The sequence below is a fragment of the Parasteatoda tepidariorum genome, chromosome 12, assembly GCF_982258835.1.
Source record: "Parasteatoda tepidariorum strain Cologne lab strain chromosome 12, Ptep-v5.0, whole genome shotgun sequence".
Lineage (NCBI taxonomy): Eukaryota > Metazoa > Arthropoda > Arachnida > Araneae > Theridiidae > Parasteatoda > Parasteatoda tepidariorum.
The window spans coordinates 58,206,310-58,223,329 of NC_141766.1; the positions used below are offsets into that span (position 1 = coordinate 58,206,310).

The 17,020-nt window shown below is 28.8% G+C and overlaps 1 protein-coding gene across 15 annotated transcripts in view; it reads right to left on the minus strand.

Annotated features, from left to right (window-relative positions):
- Positions 1–17,020, minus strand: part of LOC107453494 (uncharacterized) — a 115,143-nt gene that overhangs the window by 56,711 nt on the left and 41,412 nt on the right. For all 15 annotated transcript variants that reach the window (XM_071188441.2, XM_043047111.3, XM_043047110.3 and 12 more), the window contains exons 2-4: positions 11,347–11,421; positions 6,640–7,651; positions 43–297 (exon numbers count right to left, since the gene is read on the minus strand). In XM_071188441.2, coding sequence (XP_071044542.1) covers positions 43–297; positions 6,640–7,644 — 1,260 coding nt within the window. In that variant the 5' untranslated portion in view covers positions 7,645–7,651; positions 11,347–11,421. The remainder of the gene's footprint in view (positions 1–42; positions 298–6,639; positions 7,652–11,346; positions 11,422–17,020) is intronic.

Sequence of the window (17,020 nt, forward strand, 5' to 3'; positions counted from 1 at the left end):
AACTATGAAAAAGTTTATTAAAATAGTTAAAAATATACTTACTTTTAGACTGACAGTATCTATTCCATTATGAGATGAATAACCATTTGTTTCAGTCTTGACAGTTGCTTTTTTGGTAGTTATTTCTTTCTTTTGATTTTCCTTTTCAACTTTAGAAGATATTGAATTTGAAGTTGTTTTAACTTCTTCTTTATAGTTGTTTGTTATGGATGATTTATAGGATGATCTTTTTTCACTTCGATCACTTTTTATAGATTGAGATGACGAGTTGGAGCTTGTTCTGCCTCTTTTAGAAAGCTAAAAAATAATAATAAAAGGAATTGGATATAATTTAGTTGAAGAATATACTGTACATAAAAACTAAGAAATTATATATCAAGGAAAGTTTTAAATTCAATTAACAGTACAAAATTCAAAAGAACTAGTAGAATAAATGAAGACTAAAATAAATGAATAAATAATAATAAAATTAAAAACGTTATAAGAAACAATGTAATTTTATTTAAACATATAATACTCTAACTTAACAAAATTCTTTTTTATTATTATTTAAATTTTGAAAGAATAAACAGAAGACTAAAATTCATTAACCTCTAAAATCAGCCATGATATTAGAATATAAACAAGCAACTGCCAATTGCAGTTAAAAAAAAGTTTTTTTAACTTATTTTTAAACATAATTTTATTTTTAAATCAATAAAAATTAAAAACGTTATAAGAAACTCTCAATTTTTTTAAAAATATAATACTCTATCTCAACAAAATCATTTTTTATTATTATTTAATATGTAAATTTTGAGAGAATAAGCAGTAGACTGAAATTCGTTTTCATCTGAAATCAGAAGTGATATTAGAATATAAACAAGCAACTGCCAATTGCAGTTAAAAAAAGTTTTTTTAAACTTATTTTTAAACAATTTTATTTTTAAATTAATATAAATTACCATATTTTATGATATTTTACTTGATTGGAAAGGCAAGAGGTACACAATGGGTTTAATTTAAAACTTAATTATGACCTGCTTCAAGAATTTTAATTTGACCACATTGCAAAGCAGGTGATTTTTTATTCCCTCCTATCCACTCAATATTCATAATTCCTTTTGTTGTTTTATTATTTAACTGGAAAGTAAGAGAGTTCATAGAGTAATGAGTGTAGAAATGTTTAAATATACTCAAATAAATTCACTTCATACTTATTTTATTCAAATGAAGATTTCATTTCATTAATTTTCTTAGTAATTTTTTTGATGCATATAAATTATTTTTTTATAACATTATAACTGAGGACTAACAAACAAACACAGTTCTTATTAACTAGCATTGATAGTTCATTTTGCCATAGTTTTACTTCTTACTTATTTTAAATATATTAGTGGGGGAGGGGGCTCAGCTCCCGAAGTTAATTACGAAATACATACATGCCTATTTATGCCGTCAAGATGCTTTTTCCCATATTGTGCTAAATATTACTTACACTAAGTTGAATAAAAAAAAGTTAAGAAAGTCAATAAAGAAAAAAAAAATTTACTTTCTATTTTTAAAGCATTAAGAAATTAATCCCGGTAACTTAAAACCGGTATATTTTTAAACGAATATTGCTGATACTTTAATTTATATTTTCAAAACTACTATCACGATTTATGTTTTTCGTTAATATTAAAGCAACCAATGTTCTAAGGTGAAAGGACGTTAGAGAAGATGTGTCCAACTGCATCACTGCAAGTATATATCTATTCAATATAAAATAATCGAATACGAATAATCAAATTGAAATCGATTAGAATAATCGAATCGAATAATAAAAAATTATATTGGCGATGTGAACATGCCGACAACTTGCGCTGTTGGCGGAGTTAACGTGTCGGCAATAAGAACACGACCAGTTTAAACATATTTTTTCGTTATCAAGTGATTTTCTTTTATCCCATATAGTTTGTAAATATGGAAAAAGTAAACAAAAGAGTAATCCAGAAAGTAATAAATACGACTATTGAGGATCAAGGGTAAATTCTAAGCTTTGGCGCGATACCACTCAAAAATATTGGAAAGCTATCTTGTTGCGAATTGAATTACGTTTTTTATAGGGTTATTTTTTTTTAATGACTTTATAATAATAAATCTGATCTGATTATTTGTTGTTGTTGTTTATTTTGCTTTGGTTGCGGTGAGATAAAAATGTAAGTTCTTCGGAACATTTCCGAATATGAATATCTTGCCTTCTGAAAATATCTAGTAGATTTAAAAATTACACAACTATTTTGATAATGAAAATAGAGGAAAATTGCAAAATTTAAAAACAAGGGCAATTCTCTTTTATTAAACAATAAACGAGTTCCCTGTGGCAGAATCGCGGAGACATGGCGACATAGTCGCAGAACTTTACAGAATTCTTGCAGAAAGATTTTTATTTTGGGAAGAATATTAGGTTATCTTTTCTGCAGAAATTTACACGTAAATTTTGAACTTTTTGTTCCGTTCAATTATGCCAATAGTATCGTAAATCCATGTAGTGTTTCGATTGTATTTTCGGCGGTTATTGATTTTCACATGGCTTTTAATTATCCTAATATATTGCAGACGATATGGGAAATTCGAATCGTGCATTCGAGTATTTACTTTTTAAGGCAGCGATTCTATCGCTTTTTTTCTTTTTTATGGCAATGATTGCTTTTGATTTCCATATAATTCTTAAAATCCGACATTATTTATTACAACAATCAAATCCTGAAATGAAACAAGCATTTGAGTAACCCCTTTTTTTAAGAGTCGCATGATTTCGTCGTTGATCTGTTTTTTGGTAATTATTGCTACGGATTTCAGGAGTTTTAATTATTTTTTTAAAGTGATGACGATTTACAAAATGCAATATATGAAAAAATTAGCGCGTTTTTCTCCGCAACAAAATGCGAGAATATCGTCCATAATATTAGAATAAAAAAATATTACATATTCAATGAAAATAATTGCATTTTTTTCTTTTTTTGTATGCTGGTTCACTATTTCATTTTTTTACTCTAAATTAGTAACATACATCTTTGTTATTATTGAAAGTACCTCGCAGAAAGATATTAGTGCTAAAGAGTTTTGTTGCAGAAAGATTCTGCCACTGGGGAACGAGTTAACAATAGGCTTTTTTACTATTTGAAAATACCCTATTATTGCATTGTTTGAGCTCATAAAAAAAGGTGAAAATTGAAAAACATTCCTTAGTATTGTTTCCAAGTAGGCATTCTACAAGTTTCCATAATTTCTACTTAGATAACAGCACAATATACGGAAACATTATTGAATAAATGGTAATCGAGGTGTTTTTTCCCCAAAACGCTTTCCTAAACAATCTGATATATAGTGAGGCTTATCATTAATTATACTGACAATAGTCTTTCAATTTTATCTTCACAGACAAATTTTTTAATTTATAAAATACAGAAACGATATTGGTCAAGGAATTTGAAGAATTTTAAATAAATTAATTAACTAATGTATACACATTGTTAAAAGAAAAAAATGACTTAATAAAAATTCAAAAAATTTTTTAATCTAATTTCTTTTTTCTTCTTCTTTTTTCTTGTAAGCCAGTTAGAAGAGATCGAAAAGGGTTGAGTAATTTAAAGTAATTTTCCACTTCATCTCTTTTTTTGAAGTTAAAAATAGTTTTTTTGATTTTATTTTATTGTTTTTTTTTTTTTTTGTTGGGGAGGTGAGCAATGGACATTTTCTAATTAGATATTATTTTTCCTTTTATCATCCAAAAACTTTGCAGAAACCATAAATTTTTAGATATACCTAACAGCATGTACGAGTTGCGGTGGCTATTGGGATGGAGCGATCGCCTCTCAATGAGGTAACCCGGGTTCGAATACCAGTGACGACTGCTCGATACGAATTCCGCACCCAGCTCGCACTGAACAAAGTGTTGACGTAAAATATCCTCAGTGGTAAACGGATCATGAGTTGTAGTCCCCTTGCCGTCGGGCTAACTGTGGGAGGTTTTCGTGGTTTTTCTCTCCATGTAACGCAAATGTGGGTTAATTCCATCAAAAAGTCCTGCATGATGGCAAATTTTTCCCAATACTTGATCCCTTGTCATCTGGACTGGTTTCGAAATTGCCTCTAAGAGTGAGCCCAAACTCGTTGCTAAGTGTGAGATTGTAGCTTTCATTATTTTGGCAAGAACTTATTGCCCATGATTCCAGAATTAATTGTTCCCAAAAACTAATAGTTTGGACTCAGACCCTCTAAGAGTGAACTCAAACTCTTTGCAAACAGTTGATGAGATAATAGTTTTCTTAATTTTCCCACGAATTGTTCATGACTAAAAAAAATGTTTTAAATACTTAATTTTTTTTTCGCTAGAGTAAAATTTTTTAAATACAAGCAAAAAACTAAATTATATATATACAGACAAAAGCAACTGCATATATGTGAAATATTACCGACAAAAAAATATATATACGATATATATATTTTTAAGTGTGGTCACTCTCCAGATAAAACCAAATTTCCTGAGATTTCCAGATTAATATTTAAAAAATTTGAAATTTTCGTGTTTTCGAAAGTAATTCAATCATTTTTATACATTTATGCATACAAAGAATTAATATGCATTGCATTTAAGAGAAATTTTGTGTTCATTAAAAGGGTTCACTATTTCATGCATTAAAGTTTTGCAATCCTACAAAAAAAAATATTAATAAATAAATCAAAGTAATTTATAATTCCTACTTAATAAATTCATAATTAACTTAATTACAAATCATTTCATTCTCAATTGAAATTTTTCATTATTTCAAAATTAAAATTTTTGCTATTTTACAAAATAAAAATAAAAAAATCAATAAATAAATGAAATAAATTTTATAACCGTCGTTGAACAGCCGACCCAATTTTCGGGTTTATGACTACTAATGTTCAACTCCATAGCCTTGTAATTTTAAACACAATACAGAAAACAAGAGAACTCCTGGATTAAATATTGAGCGAAATTTGCCTCCGTGGAGGACTTTTTTTGATGGAACTAACCCGCATTTGCGTTACATGGAGAGGAAGACCACGAGAACCTCCCATGGTTAGCTTGATGGCAAGGGGACTCTAACTCACGATCCGTCTACCACTGAGGATATTTCACGTCAGCATCGTGGTCGGTGCAAGCCGGATGCGGAATTCGTATCGACCAGCCATCGCCGGGATCGAATCCAGGTTCACCTCATTGGAAGGCGAACGCTCTATAAATTTATCATTTCTAAATTTATTATAAACTATTATTACAAGCTTCATATATATATATCAATCTATTTTCAAAAATAGAAAGTTCAGTACTCAAATATTTAAAGAAGTTTTTCAATTAAATACCAAAAATGCTTGTTAAACAGGAAGTTAAAAGAACAAAAATCATAAAATGGAATTTTCCATTAAATAGAACTGAATTTTTATTAAAATAGCAATAATGACAAGAGAGTAAATGATCATACCACGAAATAAGTTTTTAAAAATTATCTCAACAGCTAACAGTTTTAACGTGCACTAATAATATATTTCAATTTTTTTACGTATAACAACAGAAATTTCATTTAATCATTGGTACAATACTGCCCGCAGCTTACATTTTATTTAAAAACTGGCGTTGAGCAGCTGACCTATTTTTTGGGTTTACGACTCAATTCCATAGATTTGTAATTTTAAACTCAACCCAAAATACAAGAGAACTCCTTATTTTTTGGTTGAACACCAGTCGGTAAAAAAGATTATGTTGAATAATAAAAACTTTTGTTGTTGGTAAACAAAGAGGATCTATAGAGTGTTCCATAATTACTGCACTTAATATATATATTTTTATAATCCCATTTAAAAATGAAATTAAAAAAAAATACACACACTAGGGCTTACAAGCTAAAGTTTAAGCGAGAAGAAAAATAAAAACGTTATCAAAATTTGACAAATGATCAATGAAGAAAGTAAGATTGAAAATACAGAAAAAAATTTGATTAATTGCCAAAGGAAACCAAAGGAAGGTGAAAGACGATTATTCGAAACATTTTGAAGTTTTATCCAACAATGAAACTGATTTTCATGCTTTTAATCCCACTTTCCAACAATAATTCGTTAGATATTGAAAACGTTTTTGTTTTCTCCTCAAATAATACTTTGCAACCCCTAATGTGAATGCATTTTTGTTAAAGATTCTAAAAATTTAAAATAGGGCGGTGTATATGGAACATTCCATACAAATCGCCCAAATGGTGAGAACATAGTCGAGAGCTTAAAGCACGACCACACCCTTACCCCGATCTTAACTTCACATTTATTATTATTAGTTAAAAATTTTTGATTAATTACAAAATTAAAGAAATTTCTCTTAAAGAGAAAAAAAATTCGTGAGGTCTATAACTGACATATTAAGTGCACATAAATATGAACTTTTGATAATAAATATGAATAACACGATCATAATAAAACATTAAATAAAGGAGCTATAAGATTGGAATGATTAAAACAAACAAGGGTATATTAATAATTATAAATGCTACGAATTAATCATTATTGCAAATAAAATTAACAACCAATCAAATATTAGTAACTACAATTAGTAACAGAATAAAGCAAAAATTAAGCAGTTAGAGGTTATAACAAACTTACATCATCCTCAGAAATTTGTAATTGCTCATGCTGGGAACTAAGGTCATGCTTGTTATCATCAAAAATTTTTTCACTTATTGGGGAAACGCAAGTATCTTCACTCTGGGTTTGTTCTAATTCTGTTGTTAAATCATTTTCATCGGTTATTTCAGATTTAGAACTGGCAGCAGCAGACAGTTCTGAGTTAGTACCCAAATCAGCAAGTATTTCAACTGGTTTTTCATCGAGATCAAGTTTATCATTCACAGAACTATCCTCAAGATTAGATTCATCAAGTCTATCCTCGATAAGATCATCATTAAATGAATCGTCCTCCATAAGTCTATCGCTCATTGGGTCCTCCATAAGTTTATCGCTCATTTGGTCCTCCATAAGTCTATCGCTCATTGGGTCCTCCATAAGTCTATCGCTCATTTGGTCCTCCATAAGTTTGTCGCTTATTTGGTCCCCCATCAGTCTATCGCTTACTTGGTCCTCAGTGTGTTTATTATTAACACTATCATCCATAACATCAATCAATGCATCGTCATCGTCTATCCTGTCATTAATGCCACCTCTACTATGATGGCTGTACACACTGTCCTGCAGTCTATCATCTTCATTTTCTGGAAGATTTGGCTGGTTTAAAAGATCATCTTGTACAGTATAACTTGAAAAACCATTAGAATATTGCTGTTGCTCTGTTAAAGGTTCACCTAAAGGTGTTTGACCTAACATTACATTTGGATAATAATCTGTAGGGCTTTCTTCCTTAACAGGGCAAAATGGGTCAAAAAATTCAACAACTTCTGTATTTTGGAATGGGCTTAATGTTTCACCAATATCACGGTTACTATCGGAAGGAGATGTTAGTGGGGAATCTTCTTTAAATTCGAAGCTCATAGGATCGAAATCCAGGGTTATTGGTTCAAGCAAAGTCCTACCAGTTGGAGACTGAGGAGAATTATTACTTACACCTGTACCCTCACTCACATCAACTAAAGTATTTGGCTGTTTAGTAGTCATGGTCTACCTGAAAGATTAAAAACACATTCATTTTTATACACACATAAAGTACATACAGTCGTTAGCCATAATATAAGACGCACTATAAGATTCTACTTAAAATCTTAATTATCGGATGATACTGTACAGCTTTAGTGTTTTTATGCGACTGAAACCGGTTTGCACTTGCTTACGTTCGTGTATCAATTGGTGAAATTAGACGATATGTAATATAAATTTGACGATAGGATAAATTAGACGATATATTACATAAATATAGAATATTTATTATATCAGGTATTATAGTAGCATATTATAATAATTAGACAAAATTATTAAACGCACTGTAGTTTTTTAATATTTACAAGTTTTTCACGAGTTTATAAGCAATACTTTTATTTTTAAACATACATATAATGGGTTTTTATTCGGGAGATTTGTTATATACTTATACACTTCCTATTTGTATTTATTTCTAGTATTGCATTACAATGTTAACCAATTGATACAGGAGCGTAATCATATGCAAACCGGTTTCATCCGAGTAAAAAGCTGTATAGTATCACTCGATAATTATAATTTTACATAGAATCTTATAGTGCATCTAATAATATAGCCAGGGACTATAGGATACAAAATATAGATAAGTTGAAATTTAATAGAAAAACGCGGCTCTTAACAAATATCCTCGCTATTTTCCTATGCTCTGGGCTAATTGTGAAAGACTTCAGTATTTTTCAATCTGCCTGATATTTTTAAGTTTATATTCCTATAAAGAAATATGCGAACTGAATTTGCTGAGGTTTATTGTAAAGAGCCATTAATAAGGCCATTTACAATCAGCTTTCACCACTCTGGGATAATTGAAAGCTGCCTGAAATAAATCTTGCTGATAGAGCAACGAAAGGTATGTTTTCTAACTACCATTCCAAGGTAATGGGCTCGCTACAATAGGCCTAAAAGGTATCAGGCTGATTAAAAAACACAGAGGAACATTCCAGATAGCTTGTGACACATTGCAAAATTGCGATTGCTGCATGCAAAGAGAGGAATAATTCAATTTACACAGGACAGATGCATTGAAGTAGGTTTTATAGGAGAAAAAGCTAATGACAAGGTTGTAAAGAATCACCACATAGCCAATAGAGCGAACATTCACTTAATATTTATTGATGTTGAGAATAAAGTGCCATACAGGTTTTTGTGCTCTTTTTTCAAATCTGTGACCTTAAGACTGTTATAATAAGTAAAAAAATGGTCCAGAAACTGATTTTTTAAGCTTTCTGTTCTTAACATGAATATTTCATTTTGTTGCAAAAATCAGGAAAGGCAAATGAATTGTGAATAAGGTAATTCAACAAAACAAACCGTTTGCAAGATAAGAATATAAGAATTTGGAAGGCATACTTCGCGAAGTCGAGCACTTTACAGGAGAACAGCTTAACGTGGACCGATAACATACACTCTCGGTCCCTACGCAGGTTGATCAAAGTGGTCACCCATCCACTTACTGACCGCAGCCAGTGATGCTGTCTTTACGATCAGTCCACTACGGGATAAGTAATTCATAAAGAGAATCCGTTTTCATTTTGTCCACTTTATAAGAGTGACATCACAAACAACGTATCGTGGTCTATGTGTTACCGTTAAAGTATATAATGCAGTTATTTCATAGAATACCTAGTTATTCCATGAAATAACTGATCGTGTTCGTTAAAGTGTGTAATATATTATTAATTTGACACTTTAACTAGTTATTCTATGAAATAACTAGGTATTCTATAAATTAACTAATGAGGGACAGTTAAAGTGTAAAATAAACAATTTATCTAAAATGAAATAACTAGGTATTACATAAATAAACTAATGATAGACTATTGAAATGAAAAAGAAGCAATTTATCTAATTTATGCAGCATATAAATGGTATTTATGGAAACGTACCATAAAATCATTTGTTACAGCAAGGATTACTAAAATGACACTTGGAATTACAAAGAACATTCTTTCTAAAACAAAAACATATTTTGCTGACACACTGGGTTTCGCACGAACATTTTTTAAATCCCTGACCAGTACCTAAACTTTGAGCTGTAGCAACCGACCGGAGCGATATTTCTACATCTGGTACTTCTTCGATTTTAATTAATTTTTGTTTACAGACACTGAACTGGTCTCGGGAATATAATTGTTTAATGCGGCCGTTTCTTGAGCCCAATTGGAAAAATCCTTCTTCAGTTATTTTTATGACGATAGCTAAAATAGATAAATGCTGTAGGGGTGGAAGGTAAATGTATTTGTCATGCGAGATATATGATATAGATTATTTTACATAGATTTTGCCTGATCAGGATTGTATGAAAAAAAATTAAATATTGTTCAGCGCATCTATGAGCCTTCAAAAGAAAGAATGTGAAATATAAATAATTTTGGTGAAGTATTATTGTGAGCAACAGACTAAGTTAAAGTTGAAATTGAAGCAAAACGTCTACAGTCTGTGGCCAAATTATTAGACGTACTATAATATTCCATATAAAATCTTAATTATCAGGTAATACTAAACAGCATTATTGTTTTTACGCAAATGAAACCAGTTTGCACTTGCTTACGTTCGTGTATCAATTGGTTAAAATTGTAATGCAATACATTAAAAATAAATACAAATGGGAAGTATATTAAAAATCTCACGAATAAAAACTCATTACGTGTATGTTTAAATAAAAAAGTATGGCATATAAACTCGTTTAAAACATGTAATTATAAGAACATTACAATGAGTCTAATAATTTGGTCTAATTATTATAATGTACTAATATAACACCTGATCTAATAAATATTCTATATTTATATAATATATCGTCTAATTTACCCAATTTATATTATCTATCGCCTGATTTAATCAATTGATACATGAACGTAAAGAAGTGCAAACCGGTTTCAGTTTAAAGAAACAATAAAGTAGCACAGTATAACTTATTAATGAAGATTTTACATGGAATATTATAGCGCGTCTAATAATTTGGCTTAAAAGATTTCAATTGTTTTTTGTTCAGTTAAATATTAATTTTGACCCCAATGTTTATACTTTTTGTTTTCAGTTTCGATAAGAGTTCTAAAAAATATCTATATAATAAGGGCAGTCTTAATGAAACACCCTGGACATGTAAGAAAGAGTGATATAAGATAGAATAATTTTGCGTGCAAAATGCGTTAACCCAGTGACGCAGAATTTATATTAAGCATATTTATATACTTTGTTTCGCCATTTTATAATTTAGATCCAAATAAGTGATATATTGTATTTAGAATTTTAATAATTTATGGTTATGAAATACAGCATGCAACATCGTTGCTTTTTCTGCGATAAAGATAAAATTTTCCAAACACGGCTCACTTCGAAACAATAATTTTTAAATTTGCATTTATTTTCAGTTATTTAGATCTAAGAAAAACAGTTATTCATCATTGAAATTTCTTTAATTCCAATTACTTTTTTTTGTTTTGGATTTTATATTTTCGTACAAATATTATTCCGATGGTCTAACAGATTTTTTTTTAGTAACTATTAAACGGTTTTTTATAACTAAAAAAATATCAACATTTATTTTTGCTAGTAATTAGAGCTTCAGAAAAGAATATAGCACTGCGTTATAGCACTTTACATTATGCCACTTTCAAGAGGTGGAATTAAAACAAAACAGGCAAATTAGATGATTTTAAATACCTGATAATGCACCAACAACAAAGGTTGGGCAAATAGGAAACAAGCAGGGTTCTTTGATAGGGATCAGACAAATACCTAAAAATAAACGCAATATTAGTAATCTAAAAACAATAACACAAAAACATAAAATTTTTTTTTACATTACAACCTATAAAAAATTATAATGGAAATTGCGTAAATTAATAAAGGATAGTTAGTCCTTTCATCATATGGAATTACATCTGTTAGCGATTATTAAGCAGTAGTTTTTTATAATTGTTACATTTATTAATATCTAGTCATAGCCTGCTATAGGGGTCATTATTATTCATAATTATTAAAAAAAAGTTACAGTTTTTTAAAAATAAGTAAAAAACGCTTTTAGTCTAATTTTAAGTATTTGAACTTTGTGTTCATTAATCGAGAATTATTCTTCAATTTTTATTTAGGTGAAAAGTTGCGATCTTAAATAAGTTTTTATATATTTTTTTAAATATTTAAAATATCAGTTCATTTTTACGTCTGATAAATTATTTTTCGAAAACTAGTAAAAATTATGAATAAAAGTTCATTAGCAGCAGTGAAGATGCTTACAAAAAATAAATAAATAAAAATTACGAGTTATTTTGAAACTATTTAATGCGTACAATGAAATATTTAATATTATGCATTTTTTCTTAGTGTATGTATATGCTGAATTATGGTTTTTAAAAAATAACAGTTATAAACGATGAGAATAGTTATCAGAAAAACGCAATTCTTAATTCTTTGAATTTAGTTATTTTATTCAGAAATAAAAAGCTGAATGAGGAATACTTTAGAAATTTTTATAAATGCATATTATCTTCATAATTTATTCAATACATTACTATTGAAAAAAAAAATGTGTATTTCAATCTTGGCTCCATATTTTCATTCGCATTTAACATAAAGAAGTTGATATGCACAAGCGAAAAATTAAATACGTTAGAGATTATTGATTAGAAATAAATATTAATATTACCGTTTAAAAATACCCTAACTTTTGGAACCCCTGTCATCCTTGCGCGGAACCCTAGGGTTCCGCGGAATACGTTTTGGTAACCGCTGCCTTAGACAAAACATTCTAATAGAAGCAACACACTTTGGCTCTTAGTTGTTTAAAGAATAATGGTTGCTAAACGTTTAAAAGCAATTAGTTATACATTTGTAGTGGTTTGTAACATTTGTTGAAATAGAGTTGCCTGACTGACTACACAACACCGGAAAGGGTTGCAAGTTTGCTTCATCATCAATAGCTCAACAACAATGAATATTTATTTATCACACATAAACAACATATCCAAATTCATATAAAAATGTTTCGGATTGCTTATGAAACACACAATACAATAAAAACTTTTTAATACCCAGCGTTTCAAATATTATTGATTTTTTTTTAAAGTCATGTCACTATTGAAACATTTGTTAAAAAATTCAAAACACTACATCAAAAATTGATATAGATAATATTTTTAAACAAATTCTTTTAAAGCAATCATATCATATTTTAAAAATTCAAGTGTTAATTATCGTAGTTAAATAGTATAATTGAAGAAGTATCGATATTTGTTAGCATAAATTGCAACCAATTTTTTTGGGAAAAAAATACAAAAAAGCAACATATTTTTTTTATTTCATTAATACATACAAGGAACTAAAACAAAACGTATAGACAAGTTTAAAGTTGAAAATTTATTATTATTATTATTTTTCTTGTGCAACATTTTATTTACAATCAGTTTACAACCGAGTTATCAGGGGCAAATGAAAATAGTTAAATATTAGTCTTTATGTGATAATTTTTAAAACAAGGGACTATGCAAAAGTGATAGTTTCCAAACGCCAGTGAATTGATACGACATTTCTTTTTAACTTTTTTTTTCTATGGAAATTCAGCAACTATGGTATATACAATCACACAAAATTCGTGTGCAGTTGTTCCACAATCCATTAGCATAACTCCCAAACAAAACTTGGCAAACTTGCAATCACAGCAAATTATTATTTTGCATCCAGCAGAGTGAAAACCTGATAAAACGAAACGTAACGGCAAATTCTGCTACGTCCGAGTTATCTCGGGATAATAAATGCTTGCAATATATACATACCCGAATTAACTCGGGATAATCAGAGTGAATAGGATAATAAAAAGATAATAATCGTGGATAAAGATCTGGATAATAAAAAGATAATGGCAAAACATTGAAAACGTTTTAAGTTTTAAAATGCAAAATTCAGCTACGCTCGAAGAAAAAAAAATATATCCGAACACTTGTAATTTATGAATTCCTGAAAGCAAGCATGACAATTGGATAAGATCAGTTTAAAACCGGATGCATCTAATATGGATTGAAAAAGAAGCACGTATTTTAGATGCATATCTTTTTGAGGTCAGTTTACACGGGGGAAGGGATTGAGCTTTTTTTCACTAACATTCTATAATAGATTTGAAAGAGATGCAAACATGGCTAACACAAAGAAAAAGCAGCGAAAAATATTCCATGAAATAATACATTAAATTAACAAATTATAGAAAGAAAACTAAAAAATACTATATAAGAAGCAATGGCCGATAAAACAATGACAATCACGAAACTTCTCTTATCTTTGTGACGTGTTTATTATACATCATTTACATATCAAAACCAGACAAACACAGCTTCGATTAATATAATTTCTTGATTAAAAGAAATCACGATTTTTCTCTTCTGAATTGAACAAATACAATACCTCGATATCGAAACAGGAGCTTTTTCCTCTAACATACAAAACAATTATCAACTACAATTATGTTTAAATTCATGCGACTTATGGGGGTTATACGCAAATTGAAAAATATGAAATAAGGTAAGTTTATTTTTAACAACTATTAAATGACAAACAAAGAATTTAGTAAGCAATTAACTGATGTATAAATACAAAACTAACCGATATATAACTGAAAAATAAAATAATGCATAGATTGTATAATTACAAATGAATAAATTAAAAATGAACTAGAGCAATTTCTAAGAAACGGCATATTATAAATAAGAGATCATACTTAGAATCAGTTAACCTTGCAGCAAGCTCGTTTAATATGAGCGATACACTAAATTAACTAAGGCAAGCAATTAACTAAGAAACGACACTTTATAAAGAAGAGATCATGCTCGTAGTTAACCTATTAACTGGTGCACGTTTTTGTGAGAGATACACTAAATTAACTAAGGCAAGCAATTAACTAAGAAACGACACGTTATAAAGAAGAGATCATGCTCGTAGTTAACTTTTTAACTGATGCACGTTTTTGAGAGAGATACACTAAATTAACTAAGGCAAGCAATTAAATAAGAAACGACACATTATAAAGAAGAGATCATGCTCGTAGTTAACCTTTTAACTGGTGCACGTTTTTGAGAGAGATACACTAAATTAACTAAGGCAAGCAATTAACTAAGACACGACACATTATAAAGAAGAGATCATGCTCGTAGTTAACCTTTTAACTGGTGCACGTTTTTGCGAGAGATACACTAAATTAACTAAGGCAAAGCTATTAACTAAGACACGCTACATTATAAAGAAGAGATCATGCTCGTAATTAACCTTTTAACTGGTGCACATTTTTGCGAGAGATACACTAAATTACCTAGAGCAATTCACTAAGAACTGACACACGAACAGCCATAAAATTGGTACGAAAATATATTTGAAATTAAAGAGAAATAATAATTCAATTCAAAGCTTATCTTGAAAATTTAAGAATTTTAGTTTACAAAGATAATAAATTTCACAGTTCAATAGAGTTAGTGGAACAAAAAAATGAATAGATAAATAAAATAAATAAATAACTAAAATTAAAATTACAGCTATCAGAAAAGAACAATAGGGAATTATTAAGTTCTATTTTGATTAAAAAAAAGAATTATGAGATTTATAATTTTTCACTAGCTTTCATTCTCTTTTTATTTATTTACTTAATTTTTACGAAAATTAAAAAATTTCAGTACTTTCCATCAAAAAAGAGCAACAAAGAAAAAAAAAAAAAAAATATCGATTTACGCCACTGATATCAAACGCTTGAAATTTAAAAACGTAGAATTACATTCTTAGCTCTGCAATTTCCATTGTTTTTTTTTTTTTTTTTGTTTTTTTTTAAATCAAAAAACACAAGGAAGGATGTAAAGGTGGTGAGAACAGTATCAATCAAAATCAACAAAACCTTCAGAACTTTTAACTCGCGTGATTGCAGAAGCGATAAACTTTTGTCGTTTTTTATTTCACCTTTTACACATTAAAGGTCAAAGAGAGGAAGTTTAATATCAATCTGATAATTCAAATTATTTTTTTTTAATCGAAGTGCAATAACGACACGAAAATTAGAAAATATATTACCGGGCTAATCTTTTCCATCTATTTTTATACAAGTAAAAAAGGTTATTAACATTTTTTTCTTCGTACTTCAAAAAAAAATTTATTTGCACGAAATTGTTGAAACATTCGATAACTAAAAATAAAGCTTAAATGGTAATAAAATGATTTAAAAAATTTCTTTTAGTGTTATGTAGAAATGAAGTTTCCAAAACATTTAAAAAAAATAACAATGATTTATTTTTAAAATTAAATAAAATTATAGGGTCGATAAACGTTGATATGAAACACATTTAAATTTTAAATGGGATATATGCTAAATTTTTACACTGCGAAAAAAAAGTTTAATTACCAGGATATGTTAAAATTACCAGATTACGGTAAAATTTACTGTGTTTCTGGTTATATGGAAACACCAAAAGCTAGGTAATTTTTACTGATGCGCTTTGGAAATGATTTTGGTAAAATTAAAAATAAAATATGGTTTCATAATGTATAAAAAATGTTTGTAAAGGTGGTGAATTCGGTCATTTTATCATGACACTTTAGAGCACGGCATAAAAACCATTTATTCGGTTAAATTTCCTTTTCAGTTTTGTATATTTTACTAAATGTTTGGGAATCAAAACTAATTTTGAAAAGCGGAATTACAGATAAACCCTTACCACATAAATAAAAAAATTACCAAATGAATACTATAAATACCGTATATTTTGGTTTTATTAACTTGAATTATGGTTCTTTTTATCAGAAATATGAAAATCATACTGTACTGAATTGTACTCTAATAGTAATCGCAATTTTTTTTCCGAGTAAGAAATATATCAAACTATTTGCCTTTATTACAGATATATTCAAAATGAAAAAAGTTCAAAAACATACATTGATTAGCATTACACTGGCAGGAAAAATTGGTTCACGATTAAAACCATAATATCAGTTTCTTGAACCATAATATTGCGTAAATTTGCCGCAATCTTAAAAAGATGTTTATATGAACGATATAACCTTTCGAATTGAACCACAGTGTCATGCTATCTCGTTTAAGAAGTACGAAAATATTGTTCAATTTAGCACCATATTAAGGGAGCAGCAAATTTGAACTATATTATGGTCCAACAGGTTCCAAAATTTCAAACAGTGGACTTTGTTACATTAATAACTTTTTGAAAGATTTTCATAATCATTTAAACTATATTCGCGAGATTAATTTGACGAAATGTATAGATTGAAATTCAATTAGTACATATTATAATACTAATGGACCTGGTAGCGATTTTCTAATTCTTGGTAGCGTTTAAAGACACACTCCCTTGTTTAG